General features: G+C 36.5%; 2 protein-coding genes across 3 annotated transcripts; both read right to left on the reverse strand.

The window, feature by feature from the left end:
* Positions 1–1,939: 1,939 nt before the first annotated feature.
* Positions 1,940–12,091, reverse strand: LOC147517841 (DUF21 domain-containing protein At4g14240-like). 2 transcript variants are annotated; one of them, XM_086589913.1, is made up of 13 exons: positions 11,701–12,091; positions 11,444–11,520; positions 10,232–10,315; positions 10,022–10,135; positions 8,016–8,099; positions 7,829–7,900; positions 5,485–5,552; positions 4,083–4,170; positions 3,883–3,956; positions 3,412–3,766; positions 2,936–2,982; positions 2,768–2,834; positions 1,940–2,352 (listed from the first exon to the last, which is right to left on the reverse strand). In XM_086589913.1, exons 1-13 carry the CDS (start codon positions 11,939–11,941, stop codon positions 2,245–2,247), a joined length of 1,479 nt encoding a protein of 492 aa, XP_086446039.1. In that variant the 5' UTR covers positions 11,942–12,091; the 3' UTR covers positions 1,940–2,244. The 2 variants fall into 2 exon arrangements, with proteins under 2 accessions (XP_086446039.1, XP_086446040.1); XM_086589914.1 differs by having other exon boundaries at positions 1,940–2,406; positions 11,701–12,077.
* A 4,052-nt stretch (positions 12,092–16,143) lies between these two features.
* Positions 16,144–16,935, reverse strand: LOC147517842 (uncharacterized). The gene has a single exon (XM_086593727.1). The coding sequence runs from the start codon at positions 16,933–16,935 to the stop codon at positions 16,144–16,146; it is 792 nt and encodes a 263-aa protein (XP_086449853.1).
* Between the last annotated feature and the right edge of the window lie 5,397 nt (positions 16,936–22,332).

Raw genomic sequence — 22,332 nt, forward strand, 5'->3', positions numbered from 1 at the left:
GTGCGCAACGATGCTCGGGGATCTAAAGAGTGACTCAGTAGTGTCTTTTGAGAATGACAACTCCCAGTGATAAGTGTCATTCATTCACCAGGACAAAGGATGCCAGATCATGCATGCGGTCATGCATCTTACACACTTTTATAGTACCATACTCATCTTTCAGAATGTCTTGGAAGATGGATTGTCGCAATAATTCATTGAAAATCTTATCACCAATTTCTTCCAGCTCCATCCTTCTACAAGCTTGAACGAAGTCGTTTGCTATCCATAGACGAATTAGTTCATCTCTCTTTATATGATGATCTTTGGGAAATATGGAGCAATAGGCATAGCATTGCTTCAAATTTGATGGCAAATAGTTATAACTTATTTTCAAGGTAGGGAATATGGTTTTTTCTCCATGTTCTCCCAAGTCACATAACTTACTGTCCCTTACAGCTTCCCACTTTCCCTTTCTTTCATCCCATAACAAACCTCCCAGTGCCTTCACAGCAAGAGGCACACCGTCACGCTTGCGGGCAATCTCCAAGCTGATTTTTACTAGATTTGGAGTCTCATCATTTCCTGTATAAAATGCATGGTCTTGATTTTGACAAATACCTTTATCAGTTCTCACCTGTTGTAGAAGTCATATGTGGAAATCTTGCAACAGTCCTTTCTAGTGTGCTTTTTACATCGGACCCTTGTTAGCAATATTCTGAATAATTCATGTATAATTTACGAATTGGATTTTTGAAGGCCTAAACGTTTAATACTTCTGAACCTTTCAATAATTCAGAATAATTCACGTTTTTTTTCATTATAAACGTATAAAACACAAATTACCGAATTATTTAAAAATTTATTTCAAAAATACTTCATATAAAAAAAAAATTAAAAACCAAATTCTTGTAAGAATGAGTAGCATGAAAAAACATAAATAAGAAACAAAAAATATAAGAGAAAAAAGATATGGAATTGACCATGACTTAAAAGCTTTTGTATATCTATAAAAGACATTATTTTTTTCTTTTTGCAAATCAAATTATCGAGTAAACTAACATAAAGACATGAATGCGTTACTTATAATTCTTATTTTCATAAACAATTTACAAATCTAAAAGAAATGTAAATATAGAAGAGAGATAAATATTGACAAATATATATTATAAAATTATACTAGAGTAAAATTAGTGAAACATTATAATAAGTAGAACATTTTACTTTAATTATATATTTGTAATATATAGTTATAAGTAGAATATTTTACTCTAATTATAATATATAGTTATAAATAAAATTATAAGTAAAACATTATAATATATAGTTAGAGTAAAATTATAATAAGTTTAGTAAAATTAATGGAACATTTTAATTATATTGAGAAATATATATTATAATTTCTTTTTAAGTGTATCGAATTTTTGAAATCCGAATTTTTATTTCAAAACGTTTAATACTCATATAAAACATACTATGTATTATTAACGTATTGCAAAAATTACTAACAAGGCTAAGGACTAACTGAATAGTGGACAATATCTTCTCGTCCTAGACATGTCTCCACTATCCAAGACTCCAATACAGAAAAACTTTCGGTGGTCCTTAGAAGCCAGTCGACAGTAAAATGGAGGGAAAAAGAAATAATCATTCTCACATTTTCCTGTCATATAATTTAGTTATCAAAGAAGAGCCGCTGTGGCTATGTCATAATGTCGCTATTACAGACATTAGGATCAATATAGAATCCCTCCATAAACAGATCGTCCACTGGTTTGAGGCCTTCCTCTTTCGCAGGTCCTATAGGCTAGTAACGTAGGTTAGTTGAGAGAGATGAGAAGAATAGAGAGTTCTTATTAATTTCAACATCAAAGGAAAAAATGCAACACTTCCAAATTATTGGCTCACTAGACTATTAAGTTGAGACGAAGCATTTCATCGATTGGTTGTGCTATGCCAGTAACATAAACAGTACTATTATTCCGCGATTTTAAAGATAAACAATAAGGTATCATTTTTTCAGAGCAACAGGGGTACCTATTAGTTTGGAGTCAACAAAATGCTCAACCTGTGAAACCATCACCTCCTCCTAAACCAACCAGACGTTTCTTCTACATTGTAGACATACATTTGTGCATGAAATTTCTAGTGTTTACAAGTGAACAACTGATCTTCAAATTACAGTAGATGTCGGACTAACAGAAATATTTCCTCTAGTTAAGATGGGTTGTATACACGGACTTGACTGCATTCTAAAATTTCTATTCATCTCTTTTTACCAAGTAGAGATTCAGTAAGATTTCCTTGTTTGCCTGAATCTGAATCGTCCTCGCCAGGTCTTTTCGAGGCTGGTCCTAGCTTGTTTTGTCCAGCCTGATGAAAAACCACCTCAATTTCAAACTTTCAGATACAAGCAAGCCAAGCCACCTATTTATACAGTTTAAATGACTCACAACTTAGCTAGAGTCTGGCTATATGCAATATGTAATTTCATGTTAATTTCTTTCTCAAATACCCATATAAGTATTAACTAGACCTCTGTCGGGAAAAACAGAATAATGCTATGAAAAGAGATAGATACTAAGATATAGAAAGATCTTCGAAAGAACGACTCTGTTTTTGAATAAGCCAATTCTATTGTTCAAAATAAAATAAATAGAATAAAATGAAATAAGATAAAGTAACTCAATAAAATCAGGTTAATGTCAAGCCCCCATATCTTAAATCAAAGAAAAAGCAGGACTTTCACTATATCTTGAATTAAAGAAAAAGCAAGATTGTCACTCACCAATAATCTCCTAGTTGAGGGAGCACGTGCAACTGATGAAGCAGCCGCTGCCGCAGCGACGCGTATCCTAAGTAGAATGATTAGTGAATGTTAAAATCAATTGTAAAGAAAGCGACACCAGATACACTCGTGTAGCTAACACAAAGATGGTGTTCAGTCTCAACATACCGTTTATGCACATCAACATATTCATCTGTCTCATCCACAATCTCTTCCTGGCATTTAAGAAAGCAAATTGATTACAAATTAGCTAGCCGAGGGAAGAAAAAAAAAGGACAAATTAGGAAAGATTTGATAGACCAGGTTCCATGATATTGTACTGGTCCATATCTGACATGCACTATCATATGTCAATGAATCATAGGTATCCAATCAGCGGCACAGTCATCTGCTAAACGTAAAAAGGATGCAATAGTATGATGATCTAAAAAGGACGGATACATAAAGTCCCTTTACATGCTTGGAAAAGGTATGTTAGTTGGCGAATCAAAGTTATGCAACTGGTTGGAAGGTCAGAGAAATTCAGTAGATGCATCTGTGGGCAATATTTTTCTGAAAGAGGTGCCCAACATTTAGGATGAAGAAGATATGCTTATGTGCTCAGCAAAGACATGATGATGGTTAAAACGAGCACTGTGAATTACTTGAAGAAGCTCTTCAAATACATCCTCCAGAGTAATGATACCAACGACCTCCCCATCTTCAATATCCTCCGATGAATGAAACATTCCATTGGTTGCAACATCAATTTGTTGAAAAGAGATAGGTCTGCCAGTATTGATAGGCCTAGGGAGCTTCTCAAAGTCGACAATAATGCTTTCTGATATTCGGCCCTGCTTGTGTTTGGAATCATTGCTTGATACTTTGCTTTCATCACCTCTATCACCACTGGATGGAGGTTTCTTGCTCTTTGCTTTAGCCTTCACCACCGCTGCCATATGACTACTTCCTTTTTGAAATTCATTCAGTATATCATACAGAGGCATGTCTGCTGGAACCCTGTAGTCCAGACAAGAATGCCATATATGGAAAACTTAAGTATATATATAACACCAGATAAAGTACCTGGAAAACATAGACACTAAAAAAAGACAAAGGTTGTCTAATGTGCAAACCGTGGAATTCTCCGAATGGAAACAGCACTGACTGAAGTCTCTGTTTCTGCTCGTACTGTGAGAAGACTTTTCACCTATCACCAACCACAGGTTGAAAATAAAGAAAAGAAATAACCAACTCTATAAATAGCTAATTTCTCAGAGCCAAAAAAATGCATATATACAAATACAAGTTCCGAACATTAGAATCTTGCACCCACCAGAAGAAGTCCAATAATGTTTTTCTGATTTCCGGAATACACAGGGACGCGGCTGTGGCCTCGAGCAAGAATTTTCCCAATTGCTTCCCTGAATTACTAAGAGATCAGCCATTTCATTTTGTACCGATGGACGGTCGCAGACACAGAGTCCAAATAAAATAAAAACAAATGTTCTGTATCTTTGTTCCAGAATGAACTAGTCAACTGAGAACAAAAATGATAAGTTAGAAATAAGGCCATTTACTAGAGTCTGTTATAAGTTTATCCTGAACTAGCATCCTATTGCAATCAAACGGCACTGACATATATTGTAAACATTTCTGGAATAATGTTGTGATTTTCTGTGTCAAAGGCGCTATAAAGTTTCCTTTTAATCGATGGTCAGATACTAAATCCATGGTCAGCAATCCTTCCGAGATCACACAAGGATAGGGGTGTGATGTGTTTGCATATGGTAATCAGACTCAAACTTGAAGTGCCCAACAAGGCAACAAGAACAAGACATCCGCTATGACGTATCACGACAACGTAATGTGTTGGTTTAGAGAAAAACTAATTTATGGATGTATAAATCTATCATGTCAGCTCTAATTTTTACAGGTAAAATCTAGGTTACATTGACACGGGCACGCGTGTCGGTGTCCGACACGGATACGGGGTGTCGGATACGGCGAGCAGTTTAAGATCGACACGGGGACACGGATAGGAATAATTAATTAATTTTTTAATAATTATAAATTTATTAAATTAGATGGTAAATCAGAAATTCGAGGTAAATTAAATACAATATGTGTCCGTGTGTGTCCGACACGGATACGGACACGGACACGTGGATACGTATCCGACACAGATTTTTTTCAAAATATGGCGTGTCCATGTAACCTAGGGTAAAATAAAGAAATGATAATAAATTGGTTAACTATGTTTCTTTTACGTATGTGCATCGGTGTGTTTCACTTGGGCTATTTCAGTATTTAATTATTTATGTAATATGCCCATGCTTGAAAACAAGACAGATTCAAAAAAATGTTTCTTGCCAAATCATTAAAAGAAGGATACTGGGACTGTTGTTATAGCCATCCTCAAAAGAGAAAGTAACCCGCGTCCTGTGAGTTTCCGCAAGAAGCATCCAATAACCTAATTTGTTTGACAGGTTTTACGGAAACCAGAATTACAGGACTTCGAGAGGTAATTTTGCATTCTACTATGAGAGATTTTTTTACTTTAAAGTTTCTATGAATAACAGCAATTCTGGTGGTCCATTTGCATAGTTCAGCAAGATAGGACTGAAACTCATGATGGTGCATCCAATGTGAGGAAGAGTGGACGAATAGTTACTGCATACTTGCACTGAACAATAAAGCATATATTTTTGCTGGAGAACCACACTATCAAAACTCACCAATCCAATTTTGAATCAACATCTAATGAAAATGTCGATTCAATGGGCGTCATAGCCTCCTCAGCAGTCTGTTATTGAGCCAGTCAAAAGAAAACAAATTAAGTTCCATACTTGTAAATTGGAGATCTAGCAGGTGGAATTTCAGAATAATAATAAAGATAATAATAATACTAATAAATAAATAAGCCACTGGAAAATGGATGAGGCAAGTTTTCTTAATATTGAAAAAATTACTGATAAAGCACTGCTAAAGGGATCATTTGGAACACTACAAGAGCAGGGGAGAAAAAAGAAAAAGAAGAAATTGGTTTTTAAGGATGAGAAAAAAGAAGGATTATAGATTATTTAATGAAAGAAAGAAATAAGGATCCATTTTATGAAATTCTGACTTCCAGAGCATACCGTGTCGTGCAACATTTCCTTCTAGATCCATGGCCGTCAGGATCGACACTTTACCTATACCACATTACTTGAATGAACAAAATCATTTGTATAATATTCTCTTTAAGTTAGGTTTAATATTATAACAATGTCTAAGAAGGAAGTTTCCTGAGTACTTTTAGAGTTCAGTACTGTAGAGTCGAACTTATTATCGTCATGCAACAACCCTATTCTCCATTAACAAAGTTATAGAGTTGACAACCCTTTGTCACAGTCTCTTTCCCAATGCCGCTAGATTAACATATTAGATGTCACATCTCTATTTTTTGCTTCTTTCTCTTTTTTCTTGTTTGCATGGCAAGCCCATTTTTAACAAGATCAGTAACTCGGTAATGCTAGAGGGGTTTGAACCCCAGACCTCTGGTATAATCACCCAAAGGTTTTACCAACTAAGCTAGCTGGCACGTGCTTTCATTTCTCTATTTGTTAGCCTTAAAAGCTAGTTTACTTCATACATAATTTTGAAAGAGCATATTGTACAGACATTAGTATACCTTATTTTGGAAACTAACTACACTCACCAATATGGCTAGGTTGTTATGTTGTCTTTTTAGTTTGTTATGTGCCGGGTATAGTAGGTTTGGAGGCGTCTCTTTCATGGAATGCTCCTTTATGTCTTGTTGTTTTTCTTTTTGTTTTTTTGTATTTGTAGGATATATCATCCTTCGTGTAATAGTTTTTCTATATTAATATAAATTCTCATTTTACCAATAAAAAAAAAAGGCTCACCAATATGGCAATATATGAACAAATAAACAAACATACAGGAGATCAGAATTGGATAAGTATCCATCACTAACACCCAATATGATCATGGGCTTGAAATTCCTAACTACCACACTACTGCAATTTTTAATTCTTCATGTGACTGTAGCGTATTGGTATTCTACTCTTTCAACAATTTGTAGATTCTCTTATGTCAATAACATTACTCCAAGACGTTAAATCCCATCAAACCAAAACGGATGGCTCATAAGAAGGGGCTTTTCCTGTACTTTTATTCCAATAAGTTTCGCTATTTCTGCAGTAACCAATATCAGAAGGATTCTTACCTTTTTCATTCATTGAGAGATTTGATAGTTAAATGATTAAATCTGTACTGTTGCTAAAATAAAGAATAAGATGGCAATCTGCATTTTATTTTAAAATGCTCAAGGTATACAAAAAAGTGCCACTCATTTGTCTAATTGTACACACAAGGCTATTAGCTATCATTAGTTTTTTAAATCTAAATATTGTAAAAACCACCAAAATGTGACTTTAAATACATGAAACCTAAGCTACAAAAAATGAATATACTCATAGAAGAATAGCGGTTCAAAGGTAATCGTTTAGTTTTGTAACTAGTTATATTAAAGTAAAACTGAAAATATAAAAGCAATAATCAAAGCAATAGAGAGTAGGATCTGGAATCCACATTACAAGGGAGTCCCAAGAAGCTACAAAATGACTGCAAAGATCACATTTGTATTCTAATTTATGTGAACGATCATGAATTTTGCAAAAAGAAGCATCATTAAAACCCAAACATGCAACACTAAAGACATGTTTTACACACAAGGATGCTTAGTTCCAGAACCAGAACTGGATTTTATGCTGACAAATTGAACTTGTAGGAGTAAATTTCAAACGCAGCGGTAAGAGGTTGTAATAATCATGCCGGCGTGATACCAGAGAATAAAAGTTACACGAGCGAAACAAAGTTCAACACATTATAGAAACAAGCACAGACAGGGAAGAATTTCCTAATTCCAATAACCTTTATGAGGCAAGAAATTACAATTGTATCACTCTAATGCATGTTTTTACAACAAATAGATCTTGTTTTACTTCTGATGATGTGTCTAAATTATTTGTCATATTTACTAAAGAAACTAGACAAAATAAGAAAAACACACCATACCTTTAGAGTTAAATCCAGCGCTCCACTAATAATTGTTGTCTCATCATGGGTAAGTTCACCCCCTTTACCAGCCTAAAATGGGAAAAAAACGGTGAATTATTGTACTACAATTTCTTGACACAATTATCTCAAATAACAATGAAAAGAACAACATGTTATCAAGACCTCCAATTCCGTGTAAGCCTACCTCTTGACTGTGGATGGAGACAAGAGCTTTTAATTGGGCACGGCGAAAGAGTGCTTCATTGTGCCCCAAAACTGAATCTAGAACCTGAAGTCACATAAATACTTAAAGATATTGTTTGATATATACACTGACTTCTTATTAGCTAATATAAAATAATAACCATAATTTAACGTTACACAAAGATACATAAGTTCATAACCATGCTAAAACTACATATGGAAGTCACTCAGCCTAGAGATTGTAGAGAGAGAGAAAAAAAAAGGGCGCCAGGATAGAAGCACCAACAAAAAATTAAGCTGAAAAGCGAAAACCAGCCTGAGCCCAGCTCAACCCAAAACATTAGTGTCGGGACTTAGACCTCAATGAAGAAAACCGTTGGGAGTTTGGACTCTTCAGACATATGTGCGACTCTGAGACAACTTAATTTACTCATAGGCTAGCCCTGTTCGTACGCCCAGCAATTGAAGGGTCAAGTCTTAATCAAAATAGTTCAGCACAAATGTCAAATTTAACTTCATTGAATTAACTATAGGGTAGTAATGTAGGGAATTTAGCACAACATATCACGATGCAAGTTTAATTTTCATTGAGTAAAAGAGTAAAAGACAGTGTAGGATGTCCAACTAACACAAAAAGCTACTTTTCACTGTTTAGACTACTGGTTCAAACAATAAACTCCTGCAGAGAGGTTTATTCCATTGCAGAGACTAGAGTGTTCCCAATCTAGTTTTAATGCGACTCTTAGCTGTCTTTTCTGTCCCAAATTGGACTTTATACAAGACCTGAAAGTACCTAATTTTAGTGCTCAAAGTAGAAAATCTGAATCCCAATCCTATGAAATTGTATAGGAACAAGGTTGGTGTATATTCTGAATAAAAGTTTAAGTACCGGGGCCTGGTGTAGCCAGAAGCCAGGGAGGCCGGGCCAGGCAACCAAACCCATCCTGATTACAACCCTAGCCAACCCTAGCCAAGCACCAGTTTAATCTACTAAGGCTCAAGCGAGGACAACTGTCTACTTTCTCTCTTAATGTCTTTCATCTTTAAAAGAGATCATGCTTAGTACAAAGTATCAAGGGAAATGTGCTTCACATACACAATACAAATCTTAAACAAATAGGGAAAACCAAGGACAACTTCTCATTACAGAGAGGCTGGCAAGAAGGATAACAAGGAATACTTGTAATATATAAGAAAATAATAGATTAATTGCATAATCTAAGCAACTCAAAATTTTCAAGAATTGGAACACCGTCCTAGAGGCTAGAGAGGTACTGTCATCTAACTTTTTGAGTGATTAGAACTAATGAAATGGAACTGCTGCCACATGGAAAAGCTCCCACAGAGCTGAGCAGTAGGCACATATTCCCAATTCCTACTTCATGCTTAAAATGGTTAAGATAGGTAAATTGTGACTAGTCCTGAGAGCTAAGAGCATTTATATAATAGGAATTGAGAAGATTTGACCACAATCTTTGCTTCTATATAGTGATAAACGCCAATGGTATGTCATACTAAAGCACGAGAAGAGAAAAAAAAAATGGAACGTCTTGGGGCCTCTCCACTTATCACCAATTGGTTTTAAGTTGGATGCTCATCTTTAGTACTGACATCAGCATGTCATGCTCCTGCATCAGTTATTCCCACCATTAACCACATTTTCCATGTAAAAATAAGACTTTTCACATAAAATTGGTATGTTATCTTGACCTTTTCTTTTTAGACTTTGGTATTTTTGCTCAATGTAAAATTTTGTAAAAAGTCACACCTACGCCTTCTACCATGGAGTTAACTAAGCTCTATTTCAGAGATTGGACTCTCTTATTGTGATTAGCAATAATTCATTATCTAATGGATCTTTCCGTTCAATATATGTGAAGCAAACCATAAGAACGATCATCCGCTTTTTAACAAGGAATATTGCTAAAAAGCTAATTCAGTAAAATCTACAAAACAACAGTCATGTATATTGCAAAGATCTATCTAAAATACCTACTAAGAGATCACCTTCCCAATGGGATAAGCTATTGGATAGCAGACTATCATCAGAATACGCACTAGCCATATAAAATTTGCACCAACGGCGAGCCCATACCTTGTGCATATTGCTTGCGGAATAACCTGAGAAGAGGGTGAGAGAAATAACACGTTATTTGTATTATGTAACTTTCCCAATCATTACACTTGAAGGATAATGACTTGAAAAAGAACATTCACCTCGCCAAATGCAAGAACAAAAGTTACAGATAGGAGAACAGCAACAAATGGATGAAAGATTTTATCGAGACAAATAGGAAGGGCCTGCAAGTCAAAAGAGGTCAAAGAATTACTATCATAACAGGAAATAGCAATCGCTTAAAAGTGTCGAGATCAGGTAATAATCCGACTGAATTACAACCCACAAGCAAGAAAGAGGACAAAACACTCTTCCTAATTATTTGTTCTATACTCTATAAAGTTGATATGTACATCAATATCCAATCACCTACAGCTATATGAGCCAATCGTTTTTATTTGTCTCTTCCTTTTCTTTGATGTTGGGATGGCACGGGCAAATAAGGTGTGCAATGGTTGTTGGCCATGACAAGGTCACCATCACGCCAGAATGATGAAAGTGACTAGACAATGTCCTAAAGTTGTTGGGAACCTCTAGATGCTCTACTCGGTGAGTTTAGGACAGGTCTAGGAACACTTAGATGGCAATAAGGGTGTTCCACCACACTGGCATTTTGCTATCTTGAAACTTGATGTATTCATGTCATAGTCAACGACCATGGCAAACTTGGCCAATTAAGGAAGAGGAGGAGTAGCAAACACAATGTCTCAGTTTCTTTTAGCAGTACAATTTATGGGGCTGCAAAATCCTGCAGAAATTCCATTGACACAAATCACACAAGTACGTCACTAGCTACCCATAGCACTAAAGGACTCGAATTAACAATCTCCCCACAAGAAAGGGACACAAAACCATTTGCACTACCGCAACTGGTGTCATAAAACTGTTTAGGTAAGTTTCTATTTAACTGGTTCTTTTTCTGCCCAGTATACCACTGGGGGTTTTCACGAGATTTATTTCTTGGGACATTGAGTTTCCCAGATATGGCAAACATGGAATACAAAAAGAGTGCATTCATAGATTAGAAAATAGCAACTTCATTTCATACATTGATTTGGAAAACATATAGCCACCGACAAGTAAAAATAGAAATAAGGATACTCCTTGTACTATATGTGACTGAAACTACTTATGCCATAGCAAACATAAAAAAATGTTTTCGCTGTAGGGAATTCTCCTTCGTAAATCCTTACAATTCATGTTTCACTAATAGGAAACAGTAAGCATTAATCTTTCGATCGATAAACAGTTTTAATGCCCACATATATTTCTAAAAAAACATAAACAAAAACAGTATTGATTTCAAATAATACCTCCATCGCACAAGCATTACATAGAAGCAAAGTTACAAGAAGCTGGTGTTGCTTTCGAACAACTGGAACAATAGCAGCTACAATTACAAATATAAACATTAGTAAAGCTAAATTTCACTCAAACTTCAAATAAAAACAAAACAAAACATCCCCAGAACAAGTAATCTAACTTCTAAAACAGCCCCACCCTTAAAAACAAAATCTTTAATCATTCCAACTAGTCAAACACACACAAAACCTCAAAAAAAAAACCAAACCTGCTTGTTTCTTTTCAGTACAAGTACCACTCCTTTGAAGAATTTCAAGATCAACAAGACCAAGTGACATCAACCCAAGAGTTAAACCAGACATGATACCAGCAAAAAGAACAAGAAAACATGAAGTTCCAGCATAAATATACCACCATAGAGTATTAAATGGTATATCATCTGCTTCAAGAACAACAACTACATCTCTTGTTGTCAGTCTAGCAAGTGTTAATGCATTCAAGAACAACATGCTTGGTGAGTTGAACAGAGAAAGTAAAAAGAGTGTTGAGTTAGTTTAGTGCGTTTTAAGGACAGGGCTGATTTTTTGTCTGCTGCCCTGCTGGTATGAGAGTGTGACGAGAAAATTTTTAAATTTTTGTACGGTCTTTAAAATATGGACGCTGTGAAACGTGGAAAGATTGTGAAATGGTTGTTATATATGAGCTGTAAAAGTCGTTTGTTGAAAAAGTTGAGTTTATATTATGTGACATTTATTTTGTGGTTTAATACTTTAATGTGAATTTAAAACTGTCCACTGTTTTTAAAGTATGATTGTTTGTGTAATAAGTCTTGGTTTTGTTTAATGTGATTGTTTGTGTAAAGTGGTGGTTTATGACATGTACTTAAAAAATAAATTTTATTGTATTGGCTAGAAATATGAACTGCATTGGTGAGTGGAGTAGTTTATGACTTTATGCAAAGGTTAATGTGCTGTAGAAGAAAAGCAGAGTGGAGAGAAAGGATTAAGACTCGAAGAATGGAAGGGTTGGGGGATAAGTAATGAGAGGGACACTAGATTTTGCAGTTTGGCACCAAGTGGTGGAGGTCATGCAACATATTCCCGGGCAATTTGGCATAACGCCTGAATTATATGGTCATGTCCATTTTTCCCCCTTAAATAATCCGACTGCTGACAAAAGTAAAAACTGTGTCGTCCGAGATCTAGTTGGCACTTGGCAGACAAAAAATAGCAGATGGATGGCATTCAAAATTATTTGTTAAATTGATTGGTTTGGACCAAATCACCAAAATGCCTTCTAGAAGCCCTATTTGGCAGCCATATGGAGGATGAGTTGATGACATTCCAAAACAGTATGTTGCATGGGACTAGCTCTGCAGGATTTGGTGACAATATATTGCACATTTTAACTTTCCCAAGCTTTTATTTTTAATTTTTTTTTTTTTGATAATCATTTCTTATTTATTAATATCAACAAGATGTTACATTAGCATTGTTATGCTCCAGGCTATTTTCCAGCCATATTAGAGCTGTACTTACCCTACATTGATTATCTATTATAGAAATTCTATCCCTTTCCAAAACATCTTGTAACCAAAGTGGAGGCATAGCAAGCCATTCCACAAAAGTGGGGATAGATTTACAAAATGAAGCAATCAGGTGTCCTACCTGATTACCCTATCTACGCACCCATGTACAAGAAACAGTCCAAAAGTCGACATACTAATTAATGCGTCATTTAATATTAACATAGAGGTCCATTCTAAATTAGATTTTTGCTGCTTTAGGTAGTCGATTGCAGCTTTAGCATCCAGCTCAACTTCTAGTCTTGGACATTGGAACTGCCTACACCATTACAGCGCTTTGAGGAGTCCTGTGCATTCGGCTTGTTCTACACTGCTAGTTTTATCTCCAACTGCTCCTGCACCAATAAAATAACCTTTTGAGTCTCTAAATACCAGATTACCAGGGGCGGGATTCTCCACCAAGAGGGGCTACTAGCAGTAATTCACACTGCTACTTCTTTCTTATTTTACTTTGTTGGGGGTATAAATTATGAACAGTTACCACTATAAATTTTTTTTTGGAGCAAAGTTAAGAGGGGGGGCTATAGCTAGGGTCAACCAACTCCTAGATCCGCTCCTGCTTAATACAAACCCATAAGTAGCAGTTGAATCTGTTCTCCTGAAACTTGCATCCACCTTTAATTTGAGATATCCCGGAGAAGGTGCGGACCATCTATTTACAGTCTCCTTTTGCAGTCTGTTTTGGTCCCTATATGTTTTTGTTAGTACGATAAAAGATAATTTTAGGGTGTGTTTGTTAACTGGCAAATGGGGGTGGCTAATTGTATTTTCCCACTAGAAGCACCATTTGCCAGTATAACAATAAGCAAAATAATTCTGTCCAGATTTCCTTTTCAATAGGGTAGTTTTTTGGTGGTGTATACCACATATCAATCCAATTTTCTACCTGCAAGCCTTTATAACAATCAAGTCTTAGCTGCCAAGGTGTTGTGAACCAAAGTAGTGCTCTGGAGCAATCCAGAAGGATATGGTGGACAGATTCTATTTGCAAACCACACATCAAGCAATTTTTAACGGGAACATAAAATAATTCAGCAAGATGGTCTCTAGTAGGTATTATATTATAGTAGCATTTCCAAGCAAAAAAGAGAAGCTCTTGGATTGTATCTTGCCTGCCAAAAAAACAAGATTTGTTTTATTGTTTGTCTTAGGGACCTAATGATTACTTAGAGCATGGTATATGGTTTTCATCGAGTGTTCTCCCAAGCTTGACATCTACACAATCTGTTTCTCAAATTCTGCTTGAAGTAGGGTTCAACTACTGACTACATTGTATTAGACATGAAATCTGATTTCACGATTATCAAAAAAAAACATCTCATTTCATAATGGATTTGCCACTTGCAATGTGCAAATGTACAACTCTAAAAACATTCTTAATGCAAGCAGCTTTGAGGGGAAATAACAATTTGTCACCCTTATGAGCCAAAAACAATGGCCCAATACAAGGGTGACAATGAGAGTAGTTTTTCATTAAGTTATAATGAGGGTAACACTTGCTAAGACTTGTGCTCTTCGGACGGAACTTTTTATTCCGTCTTGCGTGTTTTTTCGATTTTTTGTTCGTTTTTTTTTTCCGGACGAGATGTTTCATTCTGTCCGGCATGTTTGTTTTCGATATTTTTTACATTCAGACCGAATAAAACATTTAATTTGAATTTTAAAATCACATTTGCATTGGACAACTCCTAATAGCTTCTTACCAAGAAAGTAACTATGAGGGAAAATAGTCCTATGTGGCGTCTATGTAGAGGTAACAAGTTGTTACTTGCATTGTGAATGCTCTAAAAAGGAGCTCTCCCAGTCTTCCATATTTTTCTTACAACATTATATATGCGTTTGGATTTAAGCCTGATGCTGGTATGCTACTCTCTTACTTACACTAAGTACGCAATTTGTATTGAAGAAAAAAGGAGACAAGGAATTACAAGAGATTGGTTTAACTGGGTTATAGATTTCCCACTCACATATTTTCTAATGTGTTACTTAAAAGTTTTTTTTTTTGAAATGGTTATGGGGTTAAGGCAGACCCCCACCTATTTTATTAAAAGTTGAACCTTACAAGCCTCCCTAAGAGTTAGATCATTAAAAAGAGGTACACAAAGACTTACAAGATCGATCTACAGACATCAAGCCTGACATGCATGAGAATACTCACGTCACATACCACAAAGGGTCCTTACTAAAGTAGTGCTAGGAATGCTCTCTCATCTCCTACTTTCTGGCCATAACTTGCTTCACTATCTCAGGATGATCTTTCCAAAGATGAGACCGCGCTTTCTCGTAGTCACAGAAGAAACACCTACAAGCATAACACAAATAAGTGAGTCCTAGAGTATCATCACAAAACTCTTTGGTGTAGTCTTCAAGATTTTTTATCCTTTTGTTTTTAATTTGTGACTTCGCCTTCTTCATCATAGCAAGAGTAGGCTCTACTTCACCTGAAGAACGCGCTCGAATTTTACCTTCTTCCACTTTGTTCTTACCAGCCTTTTGTTTTTGCTGCTTTTTTGATGTGGTCACCACTAGTGGAGGAGCCATGAGATGGTCATCTGTAAACAACTCATCTTCTGAACCTAAGAGGTCATCATCCAAGTCCTCTTCCTCAGCAACCAAGCCTTGATACATATTAAGGCCTCTATTGTATGGTAATTGCTCACTAGGATTAAAAACTACTGGTTGGGTTATACAAGTAGTTGCGCGATTGTTGGCCACATTCATCCAGTCCCCTTGATCTTCTTTATTCGACTGAGTTGCTGGAACCTCAGAGTGAGTGCATACCACCATTCCAGGCGACACCAAATGAATATTACTATGACCAGTAGGCACATTCACATTTTGCATTATCTTAGGTGCAGAAGCAACCCTTATCTCGGTAAAAGATGTAGCCACTATAGATTCTTCTGTTTCTTTTCCTCTATTTTCTTGTCTTTGCAATTGCGGTGCTGATCCTCTTATAGGAGTTGTACTCACATTTCTCATAAGATTAATGTTTGGTAGAGCAAATTGAGGGGTAACCACCACAGGTTCCTCCGTACTTGTAACATCATTATCTCTTTCTTGAACTACTAGTGTTGCTTCATTTACTTGAGTAGGGCTCCTATAGGTTGGAACACTAGCTTGTCCCTATTGGTTTCTTGCTGTCCAAACTCTGTTAACTCTTGAAGAGCATTTGGCAGTGGCATGACCAAATTTGTTACAATTTTCACATGAAGAAGGTTTCCACGTATATTCCATACCCACCACCACCTCTCTCCCACCAACTTTTAGTTTCACAGTTGCTGGGTACTTAAAAGTCGTCGGGATTTCTACACACACACGAGCATCAGAGAGCCTCTTTCTTTGTGCAGTTGCGTCATCCATAAACATGGAGACACCAACTAAACTAGCCACAAAAGAGATGCCATCAAGTGTCCACAGTTGTTTTGGAACTTCAGTCAACTTTACCCATATAGGAACAGTATCAACTTTGTTCCTTTCAGATTCAATCACAACGCTCCAAGGCTTTAAAACAAATATCCTACCTGCAATAAAAATTGGGCTTGCTTCCAACACCATTTTCCTATCGTCGCCATTAGAGAAGGAAATGTAGAACAATTCCTTATATGTAGTGATCTCAAAAGATGCCTTTAGCTTCCACTCTTTAGTTAAAAACTCCTTAACCATAAGAAAAGGTAGTCTTTTGTCAAGGAAATAACCCACTAAATAGTCTTTCCATTCTTGTATACCTTGTTCTACAATATGTTCAGGGACTTCAGCAACTCCATCAACAAGCAATGGAGTAAAGTTCTTCAAAGCAGTTGTTTTCGCATTTGAAGCACCTCCTTTGAACAAAAAGCTCCAAGAGGACACCCCACCACCAATTTGAGTTGGCTGAATGGGGGGAGAAGATGATGAGGCGTGTTGATCTGTTGCCATGATTGAGCCGATCTCTCTTCTTCTACCTTAGTTGGTCAGTGAGAAAAATACCGTAAAAAGAAAGTTTTGGAGGGAAAAGAAGATAAGATTTGCTTTACCAACGAAATTTACTAAAAGAAGTAAACTTTAGGAGCACAGGATCATAGATGTTAAATAAAACTAAGTAACACCCATTCTCCCACTAAAGGTCCCCATTAGTTGGAGTTTTACCGCTTCGTTACTTAAAAGTTAAGTGAGTGTTTGGATCTCATTTTTTCAAAAAATCAGTTTTTTTCCAAAAAGTGTTTTTCTGATTTTTTTTTTTGAATAAACATGTTTGGTTGAGTTTTTTTTTTTTTTTTTTTTTTTTTTTTTTTTTTTTTTTTTTTTTTCATAAAAGCTATTTTATCAAACTAATAAATTTTGTGATATTTCTTGAAATATCTTTACATATCTCGGTATTTTTTACTAATGGCACCCAGGCAATCCATATGCATTTGGCTCGGTTTAACTTGAAAAACAAATTTTTGCTATTTTTCATAAAACATGTTTTTTGGGTGAAAAACTAATTTCTATATAAATAGAGACCAAACATAGTTTTTTCAGTAATAAATATTTATTAGCAATAAATAAATAGAATCCAAACACCCGAACTTAAAAGTGTAAACAAGCAAGGACGTCAGCAGTATTTTGAAGCACAAGTGCTTAGCTTCCGGCTATAACAACCTCCAGCTACGGGACATGATAAGAGCCCAAAACTGTAGTTTTAACCCCTTAATAATCATACCGTTAAATCAATTATGTGAATAATAAGTAAGAGTTAATACTGATTACGTGTTTTTATGCATTTCAGGCTTCAAAGTCCATTATGTGCAGAAATGTGCCACTTTAGCGAGATAAATGAGCAAAAGTCGTGAGAACTTCGAATGCCATATCTTTGGACTCAGACCTCGGAATTGGGCCTACCTTATGTCAAAACGACCGGCTCGGAAAGAGCTTTGCAATGGTCCAAGCCTTGACCCAATCAGAGGATCAGAAGTGGACGAAAAGTCTGTTGAAGCCGAATCTAGCTGAAGAGGCCTTTTTGGACTGAAAGAATTGGGTTTTGGGCCTGATTCTCTGGCCCAAAACATGGCTCCAAGCCCATGCACAATTTTTGGATCTGAAAGTATAAAAACAAAAGCTTAGCTCTTTGTTAGGATTTTTTTTGTTAATGGTAGATGGATGATGGTAGATAGTGAGACCTAGATTAGTTAGCCTCCATTAATTGTTTTAGATCTAGTTTTTTTTTTAATTCAATTAGTTTTATTTAATTAGTTTCAAATCCTTGTTTAGATTAAACCTTTGAATCCTTGTTCTTCATTTCATTAGATAAATAAATAGTTATTATTATTCAATTTCGTTTTTGTCATTTACAATTTATTAGATCTAATTTCAATTCTTGTTATCATTCAATTCTTAGTTATTAATTAGATTCCATTATTGTTTAATTAAGTAAATTTCAATGCTTTATATTATGTTTAGTTTTAATCTAAATGGAAATGATTGCGGAATGATTCAAGGCTAAACCTCCATTAGAGGGGGGGTTGAGAAACCTTGATGAAAGCTTGATTCCAATTATCGGAGATTGTCGTAATTTCCTTTCCACTCTAGAAATGTTTAGTTCACCATGAGAATGGGTTTAATCGTTCACATGCTAATTATTAATTGGTAGAAATGCCATGTGTAATTAGGGATTAGGAAGAACCGATTGTTCTGCGTAGCAGTTCAATTCGGATTACGACGACTCGTCGCTAGTGGATTAAGTTGAGTTAAGGTGGAATCAATCCCCCTCTAACTCCTTATCATCGAATCAACGTAGCATTCCCTTAGTTATCCTTATAGTCTACTAAGTTGCATCGTAGTCTAGTTGCCTTTTTCGTAAATCTCTCATTAGACTTTAAGAATAATACTTACACGTGAGAACACAGCATGCGGAAGGACTAGGAGTGGAACGAATCACTCTACTCCACTATATCTCATAGGATTGAGAGTAGAATCTTTGATAAACATAGGCTCATAAGATAAGTTTTAGTTTACTTTACGTTTTGAATTCATCATTTCATTTAAGTAGGTAAACTACTCATTTTATGCTTTATCAAAAATGGCCGCGCCATCTTAGTTTCACTTTCGTATTGTTTTTTCGTAGTGTTAGTAATCGTTCTTAAAGTCCCATTTCACCCACCCACCCTTGTTTGATTCATCTTTGTGGTTGCCCGTTTCAGCTTTGGAAAAATTCGTGATAAAAATACACGGGCCAAGACAAGGCCAGGAGAGCGACCAGCGCTAAGTTCTTGAAATTTCATCAACTAATCGAAGGCCAGCGCCATACCATAAGCGACCAGCCAAACATAATTGAATTTAATTTTACACCGAGAGCGGAATTCGCGCCAAGGAGCTGATTTTAGCTGATTTTTCCGAATTCGGCGGTTTTGATTCGAACTTTGATCTTTCATATTTTTCGGTGTTCTAACCCGCTTCTATACACCGAACAAAGCGTAAACAAAGGCGCTATTCATAAAGCGAAGCAAGGGCCTTGCTAATCAGGTATTCCTTTCTTCCACACCTAGCATCTCTGTTAGAGGTTTATACTAATATATCGAATTGTTTGGAGTGTTGCATGTTTAGTTAAGCTCGACTTAGTCTTGCATGAGATTAAGGTGCGGTGAACAAAACACCTAATGTAAATACACAACAACAAAGAACAAACAAGTCTATCTAGTATACCACACACTACACCTCTAGCTACTATTTCACACACACCACCGATATAATGGGGAAGAAAGAGACTCCTCTCGGACTTCTACAAAGCCTTGGCGATAGCCCCAAATCTTGCATCGTTCTAGCGGACCAGTGGGGATTTGAGAATCCCTCCAAATATTTTTAATTTGTTACCCGTTTTTCATGGTTTAGACCATGAAAAACCTTATCGGCATTCGCGTAGGATTGAACAAGTCCTAACAACATTCCACCATCCTACGGTTGGTGCGGAACAAATTAAATTAAGGGTATTCCCTTTCACCTTAGCCGATAAAGGCGTCTTGGTTAACGCTTGGCGCCTAATTTTGTGGACTCGTGGGCTAAACTTGTTGTTGTTTATGGAACATTTTACCCACCCCTAAAGACGGATGAGATGCTTTCCAAGATTCATTTCTTTTCGACAAAATCCTCATGAATCATTTTCGGAGGCTTGGAATCGTTTCACCGATCTGCTTATAGAGTGTCCACACCATAACCTAGCAAAAGACACGTTAGTTCGTGCCTTTTCAAAGGACTTCAACATCACCATAAAGAAGTCCTTGACATAATGAATGGGGTAGTTTCTTAAGTAAAGGAGCCTCGGAGGCTTATAAATTTTTAGAGGACCAAACTAAGCGAAATAATAATTGGGGGGCTAGTGGACGATTACTCCGCTCCGCTAGTTCTACTAATACGAGTTAAGGCCGGTATGTTTGAAATTAAACACGATTCGAGCTTAAAACTCTAATCGAATCACTCACTAAAAAGGTAGAGGCCATTTCGTACAACAAAAGCCTATCCCCGTCATGAATGTAAATTCAAACCCATGTAGTTTGTTGGAGTCCCGAGCATCCCGACTCTCATCGTCCCCTATAGCCTATGAACGGGCTTGTTCCATTAATAGTGAACCTAACGCCTTGGAGACAAAATCCCAACTCGGTTGGAGAAATAACCAACAAGTCACACCTCGAGGGTACAATAATCAATATGTTAGGCTAACGCACGCGGCTTTAACCAAGCTCCACTACGACAAGGACGGGGGTCGGGGTAATTTTAATAATTATAACAACCAAGTGCAACCTCGACAAGGTCAAGCACAAGGTCAAGGTAATTATAATAATTATAATACTAATAGAGGTATCGTTCGGTCAATAATAATTATCAAAATCCACCCATAAATAATTCATGTGAAATAGTTCGGTCCACACCACCCGTGACTACTACACCCACACAACCGGATCGCCTTGACACCTTCATACAAGTGAGCCAAAACTTTTCCAAACCATGGCTGAATCTAACCAACGGCTTCTACAATCCGTTAATAATTTAACCCAACGGTTGGCTCAAGATAAAGCCCAAACCAAAGGTGTGTTGCCAGTCACGCAATACCTAATCCTAAAACAACAAAACAGCCTTTGAGGTAACCGATAATACTAGTAATGAATATGAAAATGTAGGTGAGATAAATGTCATCACCACTCTCCGATTCGGGCAGAGTGGTTGATAACAAGGTAACTATGCCTATAGTTACCCCCACCAAAGATAACCCTACACCTACTATTTTACTAGATACGAAATAGAAACTGAAGAGCCTACCATCGTAGAAGTACCGGTTACAACACAACCTAAAGAAGAGAAAGCCACGGTTAAACATCGGGTGATACCATTGCTAAATATAGAGCCGAAACCACCGTTTCCACAAAAATTAGCCATGTTAACTAGGGATACAAATTACGAGGAGATTAGAGGCGTTTTCAAGAATCTAACTATAAACCTTCCCTTCCTCGAAGCTATTAAAAAGCTACCACATCATGCTAAGTTTCTTAAGGAATTGTGTACTATTAGGCGTAAAGACAAATATACCAAAAGGCGCCTTTTAAGCAGAACAATTCCCAACCTTATCGAACATAATGGAATTGTTAAGTACAAGGACCACGGGTCGATCCCATTGTCACAATGCACCTTAGGAGATTCTATACGACCACGGCGTTATTAGACACGGGGGCTAGTGTTAACTTACTCCCATTTTATTTGTATAGACAAATAGGTCTAGACAAGATGCAACCCACTAAAATGGCGTTGCAATTAGTGATCGGTCTATTAAGTCGATCCTAAGGGTGTAGTCGAAAATGTCTTTGGTAAAAGTTCGGATTTCTACTATCCGGCTGATTTTGTAGTCCTCGATACGTAAGTCGCTAACGACTCTGTCCCGATCATTTTAGGGCGTCCTTTCGGCAACCGCCAATGCGCTCATTAATTGCCGTGATGGTTCAATGTCTATGTCTTTTGGCCATCTTGTCATTGAAGTCAATGTTTTAAAACAAGGACACGCATTACCCGATTCGATCTATGGATGGAGAGGTTAGCATGATCGAAAGCGTTGTTCGAGATTATTTCAACAACACGTTCCCCGATAATCATATGCCCAAAATTCTTTCCTTTGGAAAGTCGGACTCAACATTTTCATTCCTACACTAGTCGATACACATATTATTGATGAGGGGCCGGGATAGATGACTTTCTCAAAGATGTAGAGGACTACCATAGTAATGTGGATATGACCAATCTAGATGAGGAATTGATGAGTTTCTTCGAGTAGGTGACAATTCACCCTATCAAGAACTAACTTGCACAACATCC

This window comes from Coptis chinensis, chromosome 2 (genome assembly GCF_015680905.1).
Source record: "Coptis chinensis isolate HL-2020 chromosome 2, ASM1568090v1, whole genome shotgun sequence".
In the NCBI taxonomy this organism is placed as follows: Eukaryota; Viridiplantae; Streptophyta; class Magnoliopsida; order Ranunculales; family Ranunculaceae; genus Coptis; species Coptis chinensis.